At 40.6% G+C, this 19,552-nt stretch overlaps 1 protein-coding gene and 1 long non-coding RNA gene across 2 annotated transcripts in view; both read left to right on the forward strand.

Moving 5' to 3' along the window:
* Positions 1 to 1,509, forward strand: part of LOC123641859 (fatty acid desaturase 2-like protein FADS2B) — a 32,046-nt gene extending 30,537 nt beyond the window's left edge. Inside the window, exon 12 of the mRNA XM_045556794.1 lies at positions 1,048 to 1,509. Coding sequence (XP_045412750.1) covers positions 1,048 to 1,099 — 52 coding nt within the window. The 3' untranslated portion in view covers positions 1,100 to 1,509. The remainder of the gene's footprint in view (positions 1 to 1,047) is intronic.
* Positions 1,510 to 15,500: 13,991 nt separating this feature from the next.
* Positions 15,501 to 18,443, forward strand: LOC123641860. Its single transcript, XR_006736350.1, has 3 exons — positions 15,501 to 15,809; positions 17,443 to 17,523; positions 18,417 to 18,443. It is a non-coding gene; the product is annotated as an uncharacterized LOC123641860 (long non-coding RNA).
* The last annotated feature ends 1,109 nt before the right edge of the window (positions 18,444 to 19,552 follow it).

Raw genomic sequence — 19,552 nt, forward strand, 5'->3', positions numbered from 1 at the left:
ATGCCCCACAGAGCTTTGCACACACTTTAGAACTTACGTGGTGGGAGGGACTGTGGAATCATCTGGTCCAGTGTTGCAAATGTAGATACCTCAGGGTCCAGTGGGACATAAACCTGTGAATCAGGCTGGGCTCACTGATTAAGAATAGCCAAGTGAGCAGGAACTGAAATCCACACTCATCCTTAGTTGTTCACATTAAATTACCTAGAGAACACTGATTGTGCTGATCAAATTAACAACTAGAGGTCTGGGTTTAATAACTTTCTCCTTCTTTTAGGATTGGAAACAAAACATATCTTGAATCAGGCTGGCAGCAGAGGCCTGGTCTGACGTTATCCCTGAATAATTATCCAATTTCAGACTCTCCACCACCACCCTCTCCCTTCCTGCCCTCTAGATATCTGGCCCACCTTCATTTGCTATAAACTCCCTGCCACCGGCCGTCTCATGCTTTTGCCATTTTTTCTTCCAAACCACCACCTCCCCTCACATCATCTCATCAATTCACTCTCCAAGTCTCATCTCAAATGCCTTTTCCCCATGTCAGTCTTCTCTGACCCCAGGACTAAATCCATCACATGCCTCTTAGCACCTGGTTCTCTTCGTTCGTGACCTGTATCACAATCATTTTTAAATAACATACTGGGTAACAAATTGTTTCACATGTGTCTCTCAAGCTAGACCAGGAACTCAGTGGACAGAACTTACACCTACCCTAATCATTACTGTACCCCTAGAGCCCAGAAAAATATCTTCCACCTTATAAAATAGGATAGGTAGGTGGATATAAGATGGGTTGTTATACAGGTATGTGGGCACAGCAGAAAAAAAAATGAAAGAAAATCTCAATCTCCTCCATAAAGGAAAGGTGAACTCACCTGCTAAAAGCAATTTGATGACTCATCTCCACTGGTGAACAGAGAATGACATTTATCAAATGTAGCTGGAAATGATGATATTGCCCTGAACCAGGCAGACGAGCAAACTGAGAAGCCCCTTTTACATTGCAATCTCACCTACTGATAATTTTATTTACTTCTCCCACAGGGCTTTGAAGAAATCTGGAGCTCTCTGGAAGGATGCTTACTATGAAACATGATGCATGCATGCAATTGCATCTCTGAAGGGGGGTGGTGGGTGCGCAAGAGCCCTTCCCTGCTTAACTAGAAATTAATTAGCACCACTCGCGTATCTGATTGTGCTAGGAATGTGAATCCCAAGGATAACTGATGACTCCTTCCCGAAGTTATTCTCTGCAAATAAGAAGCCAGGAAACACAAGATGACCTTGGCCAGGGTGACAAAAAGGAAGTGGGAGCCCAATGTTTCTATTGTTTTTATTTTTTCATTAGAATCTTAAACAATGTGTTGCTTCTTTAGGGATTCATAAACATATAGAAATGCTATAAGAAGATCAAGAGAATAGTAAAACAAAATTAAGGATCAAGAGGGAAAAAGGGTGCTAGGTAAGAATGGAAATTTATTGATGGAGTACATTTTAATTTGCTTAGTGGGTTGCTACTCAATAAAAATAGTCATTTTTCTGAATTCACCGTCTCAGTTGATTTGTTTCACTCACCCTGTGCTGACTCGTATTTGCACTGGTGAGACATTGACTGTATTTCCATTGCTTGTTCAACACACTTCCCAGAGGAGAAGAACCAAAGCCTGCTGCTTTCACAACCTCCCAGATTGCTGAGCATTGTGTTATATATAGATGACCTGTCCTGCAGGTCTTCTTACCGCTGTCCTTCATGCTGTGGGGCTTGGCTCCAAGGGTATATGAATAAAGGTGGCTTCATCAGCCAGGCTCCTGCCTCTTTACACTAAGTGACTTCCAAGAGTTATGTCATAGCCCTACCCGAAACTCTCCAGTGGATTCCCATGGCTCTTGGTATAAAGATCCAACCCTGAGACTGCCCCACCTGGTACCACTCTGGCCTTGTTCCCTCTGCTTCAGCCCATGGGCTGTCTTCAAGTCTTCATGCCCCCTTCTGCCACAGGGCCTTTGCATCTGATTCCAGTCTCAGAACCACTTTGTCACCCTCCCGGCCCTCACTCCCTCTCACCTGGCCATGCTGCCACTCACCTTTACATTCATTGGTATAATTCCTTAATTTGTTTGTCCTCCCCTGTAGCCTGCAATAGCCATGACAGCAAGAACTGCCTGACATGTGGTAGACTCTCAGAGAAGATGCACTCAAGGTACCTCTGACCTGTCTCCTCTCCTGCCTTCCACAGCATACCTCATTTTGTGTTTCCTGCCCTGCACTGCTGAGGGAGCTCCACAGGAACTGGGACTGAGCTGTGCAGCTCCATCTCCTTTAGGAAGTCCACAGAGCTCTTCCTTCCTGCTCCCTCTCTGCGTTGCCACCTGGAAACTGTCCTAAGGAAGTGAGCAGGGCAATTTTAGAGCTCATTTGTTTCTTGACTCTCAAGGTTTATTGTTCTTTATTGCTTGGTACACAGTGTCTTACAAAGTATTATTTCATATATTTTTGTCCAATTTTCTTGTTTTAGACAGGAGGGTAAATCCAGTTATTGTCACCCTATCTTGGCTAGAAGTAGAAGTCCTGGAAAGGATTTTTAACTGGATGAGTATAAGTGTTTTGAAGTTGTTCAAACTATTTTGTATCCAAGCCCCTTTGAAGCTTTACTTTGTGTTACCTACAGTGGAAAGTAAATAGCTTTGCAGTTACAAAGTTAGAGATAGCTAGGTTTGAATATTGGAAATACCATTTAGTTGGTGTGTAATCTTAGGCAAAAAAAGTAACTTTCCTCAACCTTAGCTTAATTTTTGATATAATCAGATTGAAAAAATTTAACTGAAATACAGGGGATTCCAGGCAGTATTGCTATGTAGCAAAATATTGGAAATAGACAAGGTGATGCTCAAATAAATCAGAATTAGTTTATCTTTTTTCACTTGCATTAAATAAGTACAATAATGAGACAGATCTATATGCATTCTTATGGGGAAAAGTTAATGAAATACTATTAATTGAGTAAAATATTTCACAAAAAAATGTATGAGGGTGAATCTATTTTAATTTTAAAAAACTCTGTGTGAGGCCGGGCGCGGTGGCTCATGCCTGTAATCCTAGCACTCTGCGAGGCCGAGGCGGGTGGATCGCTCGAGGTCAGGAGTTCGAGACCAGCCTCAGCAAGAGCGAGACCCTGTCTCTACTAAAAATAGAAACAAATCATCTGGCCAACTAAAATATATATATAGAAAAAATTAGCTGGGCATGGTGGCGCATGCCTGTAGTCCCAGCTACTCAGGAGGCTGAGGCAGGGGGATCACTAGAGCCCAGGAGTTTGAGGTTGCTGTGAACGAGGCTGACACCACGGCACTCACTCTAGCCTGGGCAACACAGGGAGACTCTGTCTCAAAAAAAAAAAAAAAACTGTGTCTGTGTGTGTGTGTGTGTGTGTGTGTATGCATGTGTGTTTATGTGAGGAAAATACCGTTTGGAAGGATACATGACAAATTTAAATGAAGGAATAGATCTGATGGTCCCTTTTAACCTTTAAAAGCAGCTGAATTTTAAAAAGTAATGAACTCATATGAATTAATTTTGCAATAAAAAGTGAATAATAAAAATAAGCTGGGTGGAAGAGGCATAGTAGATATACCCAGCACAATTCACACTGTTGATACCCAACAGCCAACCAGTGCCAGGAACACATGTGCAGTCTCATAGAGTCCGGCTCATTTTCTGGGCTGCAGCAAGATAGAGCATGCACCAAAGGGACCAGAGTGTTGGATAAGAGGAAATTGGGAAGGCCTGTGATAGGACTTAGATTTGTGCTGGATGATTCCAAGAAGGATTTAGGAAGTAGAGGGGAGTTCTGAATTGAGTGTTATCAAAAAATTGGTGATTGAATGTCTTGGTAATTCATGTCTAAGAGGCAGGAAAATTAAAGTAGGAAAAGAAGGAATATTTACTCATGTTCATTGCAAGAAGGGAATGCTTAGCTATTTTTGTGGGTTTCAAGAGTTCTTGTTCCTGTTTGATTTCACATATAACCACAGAGTAGAATTTTCTCTGTCTTGTTCCTTTCTGGTCATGGAGTAGCCTTGTCTAATTATTGCTTATAGTCTATAATGGTGATTTATGTTCAGCTGGGAATATTATGGATAATACACTAACTGCGATTTCCAGGGTGATTTTGCAATTGCTCAATACCATTGAGAGCCTCCCCTCTCCATTTATATTTTACTTCGCCAGACACAAGATTACTCTACCCAACCTTGGAGTTAATCATGCTGACATGCTGGCTCTAATTCTGTAGATTTGACTATGGTCCTCACATGTCAAAATAATGCACAGCTGAATAGGAAAAATGTAAATTTATTTATAGGAGATTTTCCTTTAAAATTTTTTTACAGAGTGGTGCAGACTGATTGCCCACCAAATGATTTCTCCACAGATCGTCACAGAGCATTTTTAGCTGAGGTCTATTGGATCAATACCAGTTCCCTTGGGGGTCTGTGGCTCTAGGTGCTGAGACAGGATCAAAGAACACAATCTATCTTTAGTTTTCTGTTGAAGGAGAGGAGCTTCCCAGAGGGGAAAAGTTTGCACATTAACAAATGTTAGGTGATTCGTATGGAGTCTGCATGTGGGCACGTGTGTGTTTGTGTGAGCATGTGATGAGGGTGTTCTCATAGTGTCTGCCACACCCATGTTGAAATCATATTGCTAATATTACTATTAACATTTATTGAGGGTTTATGATTTCTATACATTATCTTATCTATTCCTAACAGATAAGGAAATAAAAAAATTAAAACATTTTATGCAATATGTATTACTAGGAGAAACAAGGTCTTAAAAGCGCAATTACCTTGCAAAGAGACACTGCTGGTGAGTGGCAGGGTTGGGACATAAACCATATTCTAAGAGATTCCAAATCCTCTGCACTCTACCGCCATCCAGTGGAACATGTGGTTAAAGCAACATTCTGCATACAGAGTTACTTCTAGATATTGGGCTCCATCTAATATTACCGAATCAATATTTGCGGGGATGGGCTATCATTGTATACACTTTAAAAAAGTTTTCCTCGTCATTTGAATGCTGCTGTCCAGAGATTAATATTTAGAGACCACTAATGTAGCTACACACTCACCTGCCTTCCAGTTAGGGAGCTGTTCATATTATTCTCTGTTTTTCGTCACTCATTCATTCACCCATTCATTTAATATGTACAGAATATCTACTTTCTAAGCCTCTAAACCACATGTTAAGAGATCATAGAAAGAAAATGTATCTCAACTGCCTTATACACTGTAGGGAAGCTCTTCTACCTAAATAAATAACTGAGAGAGTGATAAATAATATTTATTTATACAGTTGTTAAGTACTAAGGGTATTCAGTTGAAGGAGAAATTATTTTCAGGGGTAGAGAGCTGGCAGGAAACAAACATTGACCTGGGAAAACTTCAGGGACAGACTGAATCTTGAAGTAGTTAAGTAGCAAGGTGTGGTTTTCACGTGGCAGATGTACTGATGGACTGTATGTGGCTTCCTGGCTGTGAAGAACAAGCTGCATTGTTGTGAGAAGGACTAGTGAGAGGGCCAGGTGGCAAAAAACTGAGGACAACCTCTAAGATCCCAGCGTGCCCAGCTGACAGCCAGGAAGAAGGCAGGGATCTCAGTTCTACCACTGCAAAGAAATGCAGTCTGCCAATGTGAGGGAGCTTGGAAGCACCTCCATCCCCAGGTGAGTCTCCAGATCAGAGCCTCGTCTTGGTTGACACCTTGGTTACAGCATTTCAGAGGGGGCTGTTATGCAGCCATAGATGAATAATACAGGTTTTGGAATTATGACAACACAGATTTATCTCCCTGTTGGGAGATATTCACTTTCTAGGTCTTGACTTCCTAACAATGCTACCATAAACATCCTTAAACATATGGCCTTGTAGACTGGAACTTTTATTCCATCAGTTTTCAGGGCTGAAATTCAGAATTGAAGTGTTTTTATTTTCTTTTAAAACGATATTGCCAGAAACCTTTTAACATAAGGTAAAACTTAAAGTGTTTATTAGCAATATGCAAGAGTATCCTTTCCTTACACCACAGCAAGTAATAGGCATTATCATTCCTTTTCAGTTTTTGTCGGCTATATTGGTATAAAGTAGTTATGTCATTGCCCTCTGAATTTTCAGTTAGGTAGTATATTAGGAAAATTGAAGAACTTGTCTTATGTTGTTTGCAGTTTGGTTTTTTTCTTAAAATTTGGCACTGTCTGGTCGTCTATAAGTGTAGAGAACCAGAAATTGAGGCTCAAACCAAAAGTGCTTCTTTCCTGTTCTTTTTAGAGCTTCTCTCACATTTTGGTTTCTCAGGTTGTAGAATGAGGGGTTTAGCATGGGAACCATAGTGTCATAAAATAGAGGTGCCACTTCTCCCTTCTCTTGAGACCCTCTTGGTCCCACAATGTAGACTCACATAAGAGAGTCCCACAGAAAATGGCGACTGCTGTGAGGTGGGAGGCACACGTGGAGAAAAGGCTTTGTCCTCCTCACAGCAGAAGACATCCTCAGGATGGCAGCCAGGGCACATTTGCAGGAAAAGACGACCACCACCACCGTGGTGGGATAGGAGTTTTCAGCCCTCATCCCCCACAGAAACACAGGTTGACAGCCACCCACAGAGGATAGTACCCTTGTTGGGGCCGGGAGGCCAACAGAGCAGTTCAAGAAGCCTGTTGGAGAAACATATCTGAGAACAGACACATTGAAAAGGGTAAGAAGAATAATTTCATTTTAACCACATCAGCCCTCTGGCAAGGCGGCACCACTCAGTGCCAGAGAGACCCTCTCGGGCAGCGCTTTCTCGCAATGGGGAAAGTGAGAGCAGAGTGAGCGACTGGCCTTCCCAGCCCAAGGCGCCCTCTTCTTCCTCGCCCCTCCTAGAACACTGAGGGGATCCGCATGCCTCCAGGGGCAACTAGGTGCAGGGTAAAAGGGCTGCAGTTACAGCAACAGCTTGTGGAACTTAAAGCGCCATGGTGTCTACTAATTGCCTTGCAGACTCCCCAAGAGGCCTGTCCATGAACCTCCTAGAACACCTCACCTGTGGACCCCCCAACAAGCCCACGTTTGTCCCCAGCACTCTGTCCCTCCTTTCCCGGAAGGCACCTGTAAGCAGCTCTGCAGGTCACACGTGAGCACACACAGACCCCCGAGTGGACTTTTCTGGATTAGGAGAAGATGCCTAACTTCAAACACTTCAGGCCACTGCCCAAGGAAAAATAAACAGGAGACTCTCAGTACTCAGCCTGGCTTTTCAGAATGAAGAAAAGGCGTACAATCCTAACCCTCCCCTCTCAAGGGGGAAAAGGGGGGCGGAGCAGGTGCTTTCTTAGAAAAGGCCTGAGATTCCATACACAGGAGTGAGATCATGCAGTACTTGTCTTTCTGTACTCGGTTTATTTCACTTAGCATGACGTCCTCCCAGGTTCATCCGGACAGGGTTTCCTTCTTTTTACGGCTGAATAATACTCCATAATGTGTGAACGTGTGTGTATGTGTGTGTGTCCCATTTTCTTTATCCATTCATCTGTTGACTGACACTTAAGTTGTTTCCATATCTTGACTCTTGTGAATAATGCTGCAATAAACATGCAGTGCAGATAATTTTTGGACATACTGACTTTATTTCCTTTCGATACATACCCAGTAGTGGGAATGCTGGATGACGTGGTAGTTCTATTTTTAACTTTTTGAGAAATCTCCAGAACATTTCCCATTAGGGCTTTACCAATTTACATTCCCACCAACACTGTACAAGGATTTTCTTTTTGTCACACCTTCCCCAATCACTTATCTTTATACCTTTTTAATAACAGCCATTTTGTCAGCCATGAGGTAGTATCCTATTGTGATTTTGATTTGCATTTCTCTGATAATTAGTGCTGTTGAGCACCTTTTTATATACCTGTTGGCCATTTTTATGTCTTCTTTGGAGAAGTATCTATTCAGCTGCCTCTTGATCATTTTTAAATCAAGGGTTTTTTGGTTATAGTTTTTGGTTTTTTGTTGGTTTTGCTGTTGTCATTTTGTTTTGTTTTGCTTTTTCTGTTATGCTGTTCTCTCATTTTGTACATTGCATTTTCACTTTGCTGATTGTTTTCTTCGCTGAACAGAAGCTTTTTAGATTGATGTAGTCTCACTTTTTCTTTTTTGTTTTTGCCTGTGCTTTTGATGTCATATCCAAAATAATATTTTCAACAGCAACGTCAAGGAGCTTTTCTCCTATATACTCTTCTAGGAGTTTTATAGGTTCATATCTTATATTTAAGTATTTAATACATTTTGAGCTAATTTTTGTATATGGTATAAGACAAGGTCCAATTTCACTCTAATCAATTGTGACACTTAAGTTTGCAGGATACAAAATTCTAGGTTGAAAGTTGTTCTTTTTTGTAGGATTGAAGGTGGGGCTCAAATTCCTTCTGGCTTTTAAGGTTTCCACTGAGAATTCTGCAGTTAGCCTAATGGATTTTCCCTAGTAGGTTAGTTGTTGCTTTCTGCTTGCTGCTTACAGAATTTCCTCTTTCAATTTGACTTTGGCCAGGTTGATTACTAAGTGCCTTGTATGTTCATCGGGATATGGCCTATAATTTTCTTATCTTTTAGTGTCCTTGTCTGGATTTTGTATCAGGGTACACTGGCTTCATCAAAATAGTTTGGAAATATTTGCAATATTTGCAATGCTAGCCTTGCAAAATACTTTGCAAATATTCCTTCCTTTTCAATTTACTTTCAATCTTTATCAGGTACAGGATAAGAACCAGTTCACATTCCCCTGGAAGAAATAGCAATATACATTAATAGTCTTGCTACATGGATATTTTGACTATCCTGCTATCATACACAGAATACTTTGAAGGAAACTTGATTTTCTGGGCATTCTACAAGAAATCATTATGCTAGAAGACAAGGCAGAAGTGAAAACTTCTGAGATGTTACAAATGGTTTGGCTGGTTGATCAAGTACCTTGGAAAAGCAAGATTGGAAGATCAGAGACAAAGAGATCTGAATGAGAAGCGTGTTGATGTAACTATGGATGTGTGCACAACACATGCAGATCTTGTTCTCTCATATCAATGCCAACCAATGCTGCTCCCTGGCAAAGGTACTGAACAGGTAGACACAATGACTCTACCAGTTGATGTCAGCTGGCCTTTGTCCTCAATCACCTCAGCGCTAGCACAATGGACCCATGACCAGAGTAACCATGGTGGCAGGGATAGAGGCTATCTATAAACCCAGTAGCAGGGGCTCTCTCTCACCAAGGCCTTGCTGATACTGCTGATGTCGCTGATGCTGAATATTCACCTTGTCAGTAGAAAAGACTGATTTAAGGCCTTCAGTATGGTTCCATCTTTTGAAGCTACACCATATTAAGCTACATCCCCTGAGCTACCCCATATTAAGTTGATCATAGCAGACCCCTTCCACATTGGAGGAAGCAATATTTTGCTCTCACTGGGCTAACACAAAGTGCAGATATGGATTTTCCCTCCCAGCCTATGACTCTTTGTCTGTTATTATAATCTAAAGCGTCACAGTTTGACATATCATCATGGGATTCCACCTAACCTCTCAGACCAAGGGATACAGTTCATGGTGAGAAAGGAGCAATAAGCACATGAGCATGAAACCAATATGCCCTCCTTTATGCCACGTCATCCAGAAGCGACTGGCCTCATGAGTAGTGTTAGGGTAACAGTTTGGGGGTGATGCCTAGCATTATCGGGACAGTGTTTTTTTAAGATGCTCTACATACTTTGAACCAGTGGTCACTATAGGGCGTGCTGCGTTCCTGATAGCAGGAATACATGGGTGTGGGATCCAAGAGATGGAAGTAGAAGTAGCCCCTATGATGATTATTCACAAAAACCCACTTGGGGAGTTTGTGTTTCCTGTGTTGCACATTTAAGACTGATAGACCCTGAATTTCTTTGCCTGAGGGCATTCACTGCCACCTGCCTGGCAGGCCCAATATGCAGGTAACTAACGATCCCCAAAAGCAGCCTTCCCTGTATGACTGATGAGAACTGGCATATAAGTGTCCCAGCTCACTCGCTGCTCAGATGGGTTAACTCTGAGACGTATGTCTTCTACAATCTCTCTCAAGCTGTTTTAAGTTCCAGTTGCTTACAGCATTAGCTGCCTTTTATTGGCACCTTCTCTTCCCTGTCTAATTTCCTCTCCCCTGTACTGGTGCTTCCTTCACCTCCCAAATAAATTATTCAAACTCGAATCCTTGTCTCAGGTTCTGCTTCTAAGAAACAAACTAGGAAACTATCCTGGACTGAAAATAAATAAAAGTAAAAATATTAAAGCTTAGATGGTTATGAAGAAACAAAACATCTCTGTTCTTTTTCTTTTGCTACGGTAGTTCCTAAATCTCTCACAAAGATAGTGCAGACTTCCTTTCTCTGACAGTTACAATGGAGCTAAGCTTTTGTCTGTTTATGTGTCTATGTTTGAGTATGTGTGTATATGAGTGTGTGATATTTAAGCATTAAATATGCCTTGTTGTGTGCTACCTACAGTTGACCTTATATCTTGGGGGAAAAAACAGATATACATTTTAAAATAATTAAATATTTAAAGTTATTTCTATTTGGTAAAATCACAGATTTATTCTCTTTTTTTCTGCTTAGATATATTTCACACAGATTTACGATAAGCATAATTACTTTTGTTATTTAAAATCAAATTTGAAAGTTTTTAAAATAGACGATCCCTAAGTAATGATTGAAATGAATGCTAAAGGAGTTATATCTATAAATGCAGACATTTTGGACTGAATGTTTGTGTCTTCCCCAAATTCTCATGTTGAAATCCTATGCCCCAACGTGATGGCATTAGGAAGTGGGGCCTCTGGGAGTTAATTATCTCAGGAGGATAGAGCCCTCATGAATGGGATCAGCGCCCTTCTAAGAAGAGACAGGACGGCTTGCCCTCATCCCCTCTGCTCTTTACCATGTGAGGTGAGGATACAGCAACAAAATGGCCATCTGCAAACCTGAAGTAGGCTGTCACCCAACGCCCCGGAGGGCCTGAGGTCACCCAACGCCAGAGCTTCAGGCATCTTGGACTTCCAAGTCTCCAGAACTGTGAGAATTAAATGTTTGTTGTTTAAGCCACCAAGTCTCCTGGTATATTTGTTATAGCATCTGAACCAACTAAGACAATAGACATCTAGTCCTGATGTGCTAAATCGCTATGTAATTACGGCGTAATGTTTCCTGAGTAAATAAGTAGGGCCTCTCTAATGTTTTGTGGCAGAAAGAATGGCGCCGATTCCTGCTAAGAAGATCAAAGTTCTGATAGTGGAAGGGCCCAGACTTCACCATGCACAAGCTTTGCAAAGGAGAAAACCACCATTCAAAGTAGTTATGACTTGGCCAAGGTCACAGAGCAAGTTAGTGGCATTGTTAGAACTAGAATCTATGCCTTCCTGATTCCTACCCATGCAAAAAAGACAGGAAGCCTCCTAAGATACCAAGAGAAGCGGGAAATCTGGATCCAGCTGAATTGAGTCTCCTGAAATAGCCTTCAAAACCTGGCCATTGACAAGAAACGACCAACAGGTGGCAGCACCTGCACATACAAAGAGGTCAGCTGCACTGATTTCCTGTCTGCAAATGTTTTCCTCTTCCTGTTCAAAATCACAACAGAAAACCTAGAACTTTATCATCAATATCGAGACCATAGCATAGTATCTCTTCTTCTTTTGTAAGCTTCCAATATCCTCATTATGAACTCTGTTACCAACTCGGAACAGAATCTCTCACAACAATTTGCTCCTGAAATCCTTCTTGTTAGTTAATTGATTTGCAGAACCAAAACAACCTTTTAAAAACTTAAGGAGCATCACTGCACCTAGGATGTAAGTAGTAAATCATTCTGGTGTTTATAAACTAGAAAATAATAAGTAGCTCATGGGAGAAACATTAAGGTGCCTCTTCTTAACTCCCACAGCCCCTACCCCTGCCAAAACAAATCTTTGAAATGAAAGGAAATTAGGGTTGCCCGTTTTTAGAATAAAACCACAACTGAGTGAAAAGTAATTGAAAACAAAAATATACAAAGTCACTTTGAAAGATCTGTTCTATTACATTCGACAGGAATAAGATTACATTGCTGCTTTAGATAAAGATCAAATCCATTAGCGGAAGAGCTTGCCAAATGGAACCATGAAAAAAAAAAAAACTCTGCAAACAGTAAAGGGTAAAAAGAATATGGAGTAAGAAACTCTGCAGTATTATTCTTAGAGCAGCTGAGCCAGTTGCTACCAAATATTCAAATTATGGCAACAGCTCCCATACCCATTTCATGTCTACACGCAAGCTTCACACTACTGTACACACGCTCCCTCATCCAGTGTAGATTTTCCCCAGGAAGCCAGAATAAATCACACTCATGTGAATGTGCATGCCTATGGAAACTACATACCTAAGATACCTGGCATTCTGCTTTTATGTATCATTCTCTTGTGAGCTTGGGGGCCTTTTAGGTATCATCATCTTGTGATATTCTTTGACTCAACTCAGCACCCTTAAATCCAAATACACTTGAGATAAAGATCCGTACTTAGAAACCTAACTACATTCTACAAAGTAAATATATTTTGTAAGTTATTTGACAACAACTTAGCTTCCCCTCATGACACTTGAAGTCCACAGGATTTAACCTGTCAAACATCAACTCATCTGCTTTGGGGAATATTCAGTTTTTCTTATATATACATATGCTCTTATTTTTGTCTTCTGCATGGAAATATTCACCTGCATACTTCATAGACTTAATAAAAGCTATTAAATCGCCATGTAGTCTCTTTCTCAGCCATATGAGCAATCAGATAATTGGATGATGTCAGAAAGGATACAAAGAACCAGTCGTGAAGTATAATCCAAGGGGAAGCAACTTTGGTGTAATATTGTTTAGGTCAAATAAAATGACAACTAAAAATGTAACACATTTTTTCCAATGAAATATTACTTGTTAATCCTCCATGTATGACTCCTTCCTTCCATTTGCCAAGACAGTGAAAGGTGATTGATCTCACTAATTTCACACAAAGCACTTCTTTCTAATCAAATATAAATGAGTGATTATTTTTCTCATGGTCACATAAAACATTTAGCTGATGGACATTTCAGAGATTATAGATTCCAACCTCTTATCTTACAAATAAGGAAATGAAGGTTTCACACAAGCAACTTGACTCATGGTCATGCAACTATTTGGTGGCAGAACCCCAGGCTGACCATAGTGGACACTGGTGCCATGTTAGAAATGACCTCAATAAAATAATAGGTTTGGCTGGGAGTACCAGGGACCCAAACTTAAACTAGATGAATATTCATTGACCATTCCAGGTTCAAAAGTGGATTTATGGTCATAGTAATCTACGTGGCATCATTCAACGTTTTTGTGTAAGTACCAGGTGGCTCTACTTTCAAATACATGCAAACAGCTGATCTGCCTGAGACACCTAGAGATTGGCAATGTTTGACATGCCATGATTAAAATAGCATCACTTTAGCTTAAGGTTTTATCCACATGTTCCATCTGGAATGCAAATACACCTGTGAGATATGTTAACAGAGTCAACACTTGAATAACTCCTCAAAGTACAACAACTACTTTCTCTCTAAAGAGCTGTTTGTTAATTCATTGATTGTCTTTTGATACTACATTTAATGAGTGCCTACTCCCATCAGAGACTGTGCTAAAGAGTCGGAAATGAATAAGATAAGACAGGTTGGCTGTCTTCACAGATTTCACAGTGTATATCAGGTGAGAAAATGATTTAATAGGATGTGATATGTCATAGAAGTTTTGTAAAAACACAGTCTGTTACTGCAGAGGACTAAAAACTAATTTTATTTAATGGGGATAAGGTAGAAGAGAATTAAGAAGGTTTCTTGGAGCAGTACCTCTGGGAAGGCATTGATGGGAGAATGTAGGAAAAATTATGAGGGCGTGCTAAACCAAAGGGGGATGGGGAGAAGGGAGCGTGAAGGAGAGAGAGTTGAAAATCTGATATTTGGGTTGCTCAATGGTTGACTTTGCCTACTGCCATTGGACCTAGTCCAGCTACACCTAAGACACTTGAGAGGTGAGCTGAGAATACATAGACGTTTTACTGTATCATATTCCAGAGTGAAAACAAAACTAGCATAATGCATCAATTACAGAGGGTTGGAAAGCTGAAATGACTTATGAGACTCCACAAGGTACACCCTTAATAAAGGCAAAGAATACAATAAAGCAGAAAAAAGGAAGCGCAGGCAAACATCAGAAAGGTCCAAGACTTCCAGATCCGGCTTCCAGACCCTGTCTCAGTTTTTTGGGATGTGCCTTGTAACTGAATCATGAACTACCAAGATACACACAAGTAACCTGGGCTCTGGAGAGCCACAGTTTTGTCCAAGGAGAGGTCTTTTACATCCATCTGGTCACACAGCCAGAATTAGGCTGCACGACCAAACTCAATACCTACTCTTCCTCCTGGAGCCAGACCTAGTAGTGACAATCACCGGTACATCCAACTCATGGCCGACCACTCTCTTCTCTGTTGCTGGAGCCAGAGGTTTCTCTCTTCAGCCTCAATAACTGTTGAGCATAAGAATAAGAATCACTGCCTCGCTCCCTGCCACAGGTGAAACCTTTTGATCTGCCACGGTTAAGGCTGGATACTCTGGGCCTTGGCTGCTAATTAATATTCAATTAGGTTCATATTAAGCTTTGGAGCCACTGGTATAAATTGCTTTCTACCCAGATTGCATGGATTCATGTGACAAACTTTCAATGGTAGAAATGGAAAGGACTTTGAGTCATGATTAGAACACGGAGTAGTCAGCACAAAGATGCACAGGTCCAGAGATGTCTCTGGTTTTGATAGTTTTCAAGGCCCTCTTCTAACAGCTCTTGATGGACTAGAATGCAATAAAACTCCTCCTTCTCTGAAAGACTGACTCACTGTCATAGAAACAATGTACATCAGGATGGACTGCAACTAGGATTTGGATGACAAGTTAGCAATTCAGGTCCTGACTTGAAAAACCATGATGGCACGCCATTCTCCAACCACAAAAACAATAATGCTTAGAATCTCATGAGCCAGAAAGCTGAGTTTTTGATTGAGCAATATACAGTCAGGACTCATTAAATGATGTTGGGAATTATCCCTATGCCAAAGAGCCAGCTGCTACTTGAATGTAAACATGACTTGGGTACAGAAGACGCGATTCTCATGCAAAACAGGATGCAGAACTGAGGAATAAAACTCAAGGAGGACCTGCAAGAGGAGATGAGTAAATGCCATCCCCATTCCACCGCCAGCCTGGCTACATGTTAGAGACTGCACACCCGGGTTCCCTCCTACACAGCACAGGAGGCCATAAAGGGAATGGTCAGAGTCACACGGGGATTTACACCCACGGTCTGACTCACTGGGAAGCCCAGAGGACATGGGCTAAATCTCAGCAGTGAGGAGCTGAAGATGGAGATCTAGTGGCTGCTTGTCTCTCTGCTCCTTTTCCTACTCACAGCAAAGCGCCTGGTCATGGAGAAGGAGACTAAATTCTATTCTAATGACTTTACTCTTGAACAAAACTGTTTCCTAGCCCGAGGTTTTTCCAGGGACTGTGAAGCATTCAGCCCGGCTCTGCCCAGCAGCAATTCCAGATGAAATCACACTTCAGTAACAGGCTACAGAAGCAAACTAGGTATGGATATCACTCCACAGGAATACACAAAGTTTGATCCTGGTGAAAGTTAGACAGACAAAAACTGTCCTTGTAGATAAATTTACAATTTTCTTCTCTCTTCTGCTCCCCAGCCCAGGCAAAGCATTTAGCCGTGGTCTATTTAGTGCAGTGGCCTTTTTCTTCACCCCAAAGAGAAAGGTCAGAGTAGTGTGCACAGACCCTTGCAAGGAGCAGTTGGAGTGGAAAATAAACTTCCCTCTCCAAGGAGCTGAAACAAGAAAATACATACATCATCTGAGCAGTTCATCGTGTAGAGGCAAGAAATACAGAAAGACAAAGGACACCAGGGAAGGGATTCCAAATGTGAAGGAAAATTCTTCGAAAGTAGAAAGCTGAGTGACTCTTGTAAGTTGAGAGTGTTAGAAAATAACACAGGACAGGCAGGAAATATGCACTTTGAATTTGGTAGGCTGTTGGTAAGCATAAAAAATATGGTTCCTTCCTTTGAAGGGCTGAAAATTTTAAAAAAGAAAGAAAGAAAAAAATTAAAAAGCAAGATGTTCACAACGTCTATTAACATGTAAAAAAAATGTGTTAAAACAAAATTGAGATAAAGAGGCATCATGTTTGACCTATAAAAATGTAAAATGGCAGCAAGGAACCCACAGAAGAGCTGCCCAGTCTTAGGAGGTTCGTGACTCTAACTAACTGCTGTGCTGTGTGACTACGTGGTTAATTTGCAGCCTCTGTCCTTCCAGCTAAAATGGCTAGACATGGAGGCTCTCGGCACAGATATAGACCCTAAATGATTAACACTAAATTCTTTACATCAGGAGGGGGATAATCGAAGTTTATAAGAAAAAAATACCCATTGTCATTTGGCAGTTTGTGAGATAAGCTCATCATACCCACTTTGAACACATGCTCCCCAAGAATACTGAGGTCCTTAGGCAATCTTACCCAGACTTACTGCCTGCCACCATCTTTAATTTTTTTCCATCATGAATTATCTCTCTGTATGTTCAAAGAGGATCACTTAACTAGTGATTATTAAGCTTTGCTGTTTTATCTTCATTGTGAATATTGTCACTCACATAAAGGGATGGATCTCTTTTTCTGGGGGGAGGGGATTGTGATTTTAAAAACTGCCCTGTGAAGAAAGCCAACTTCTAGCATTGGAGATGCAAATGAAGAGTAAGAAAGTAATTGATTCTCAAATGGAAAACAAAAGGTTTGCTTGAATGTAAAAGTGGAAAATCAAATTTAGTAATAGCTTGTATCTACAAAGTGAATGAGTCCAAATACTCTCTACACAGAAATAGCAGAAGAATTTAACAGAACTATTTTGGTAGTGTTCCTTCCTGTGAAAAAACTACTTGTGAAGTGAGAGGTACAACAGTAGTGACATCTAAAAAAGTGGTTTACTTTTCACACCAGGATAAACACAAAAAAACAAATGCCTCTTGGTAGAAATGCACTTCAGGACAAAGTCAGGACCTTGCAAATACACATTCTTAAACTACAAATACTAAAGGCTCCAGTGAGACTGCCCAACCAAAGATTACCATTGAGTAGAAGTTCACTACTGAGTTGGCAGGAGAATTTTAAAAACTGTTTTTCCTTGTTTAATATAAATTCAATTAAAGCCCTCTTTGATTTATCAGTTATTTTTCTTTTTATGTTTTCCCTTAAGTGAAAAGCTGGAATGGCTCATCGCAGAAAAGATTATAGGCCAGGATAAATGCTCAACACAGACAACATTTATCTATATTAGGTAAGTACACATTAGAAAATGCTTTGGCACAAAAAGACACCCAGGATAAATGAGCTTCTGGGTTTAAAGCAGGTAGGAACTGACTTATTTTCTTTAGGGCAATGCTGCAGGCTTCATTATTAACCCGGACTTGTTTCATCGTTTTAAAAAAAATCCCACATTAAGAAAGAACAGTAAGAACTTACTGCAGGCATATTGGCAGTATTTAAAAAAAGGGAAAGAAAGAAAAAGAAATTTAGTGCCACGTGGAATAAATTTTAGTAATATTCTTAATTTTAGTAAATTTACAGACTACTTTAATAACATATTATAGAATTATCAATGTCAAAAGTGTTGCCAGCAGTGGCCTTGGAGCAGTCTGTGCAACAGAAATTGACCAGAGGCTGAACAGAGTCACAGGCAAGGCTTTAATGAGGCTTATAGTGGAGCACAAGGAGGCAGCACAAAGGAAAAGTCTTCAGGATACCTCCTGGAGGGGAGCTTGGGGAGAGTTTTAAGAAGGCTTAGGTGAGAAAAGGGTGACATGTAAGCACTCAGAGGTGGAGAGTTTGTCAAGCTAACACAGTTAGCACAGTTTCAGTACATGCTTCTTCATGGGTCTCATGTCTCCGTAACATGTCAAATCTCCACCCTGGGCATGTTCAAGGTCAGTGCTGGGGTCCACGTTGGTGCAGATCAGTCTTGTCTGGTTCAAGCAGTGGGAGTTTTTCCCAGTCTTTGGGTAAATCACCTGGTCTCTGCATGCCTGTAAGATACAGTTTAAGAGATATATGGCCTTGGGCTTTCCTTATATAGCATGTGTTGGATTCTGGTGTCTGGTAAACTGTCTCAGCCCTCTGTAAATATCTGATGGGGTGAATGGCCTGAGTCTAGTCCCTCTTCTCCCTCAAAAGGAACCATTTGAAAAATGGAGAACAGCAACTTCTCAGAAAAATAAATACAACTTCAACACTAAGCATGTGAAAAGATACTCATCCCTGTCACAAAATTAAAATTAATACTATGCATCAAAAGCATTTCTTACCTATTTGATTGGCATAAATTCAAAAGTTTAACAACACATCAGCTGCCAGGGAAACTGTGTGGAAACAGACACTCTCTTACATTGCTGGTGCATGTGCAGAATGTTTCAGCCTGTAAGGAGTGCAATTGTGTGATATCTAATCAAAATTATAAATTCAACCAATCCATGAGTGGATTAACAAAACATGACATATGTGTGCAATGGAATACTACACAGCCATGAAGAAGGATGACTTACTGCCTTTGCAACAATTTGGATGGAACCGTAACAATTTGGATGGAACCGGAGACCATTATCCAAAGTGAAGTATGTAAAGAATGAAAAAAAAAAAACGCCACATGTACTCACTATTAAATTGGAACTAACTGATGAGCACACATGTGCACAGAGGGAAGTAAACCTCAACGGAAATCAGGCAGTGGGAAACAGGGAGGAGGAGATGGGAGAAAACCTACCTAACGGGTACAATGAACACTAACTGGGCGACGGGCACACATATATTGATGTCTCAAGCATTATAAAAGTGATTCATGTAACCAAAAATATCTGCACCCCCATAATACTTTAAAATAAAAAAAAATTATAAATTCAAAATGTCCGTTGATGGATAAATAAATGAAGAAAATGTGGCATATACATAGAACAAAATGTTATTCAGCCTTAAAAGAGAAAGAGATGCTGCCATTTACAACTTGGATAGACCTGAAGGTCATAAACTAAGTGAAATAAGCCAGATGCAGATGGACAAATATTTCATTCTCTCACATCTATGTGGAATCTAAATAGTCGAACTCATAGAAGCAGAGAACAGAATGGTGTTCAAAATGTTCTGTGTTCAGGAAAAGAAAATTTAAAAACATAGTAATAGAATGGTGGATGCCAGACGCTGGGGGAAGGAGAGATTGGGGAGGTGATGGTTAAATGGTACAAAGTTTCAGCTATGCAGGATGATTAACTGTGGGAGATCTCACAGAATAGTGCCTACAGCTAACAATACCATATTAT

This window comes from Lemur catta, chromosome 7 (genome assembly GCF_020740605.2).
Source record: "Lemur catta isolate mLemCat1 chromosome 7, mLemCat1.pri, whole genome shotgun sequence".
NCBI lineage: Eukaryota > Metazoa > Chordata > Mammalia > Primates > Lemuridae > Lemur > Lemur catta.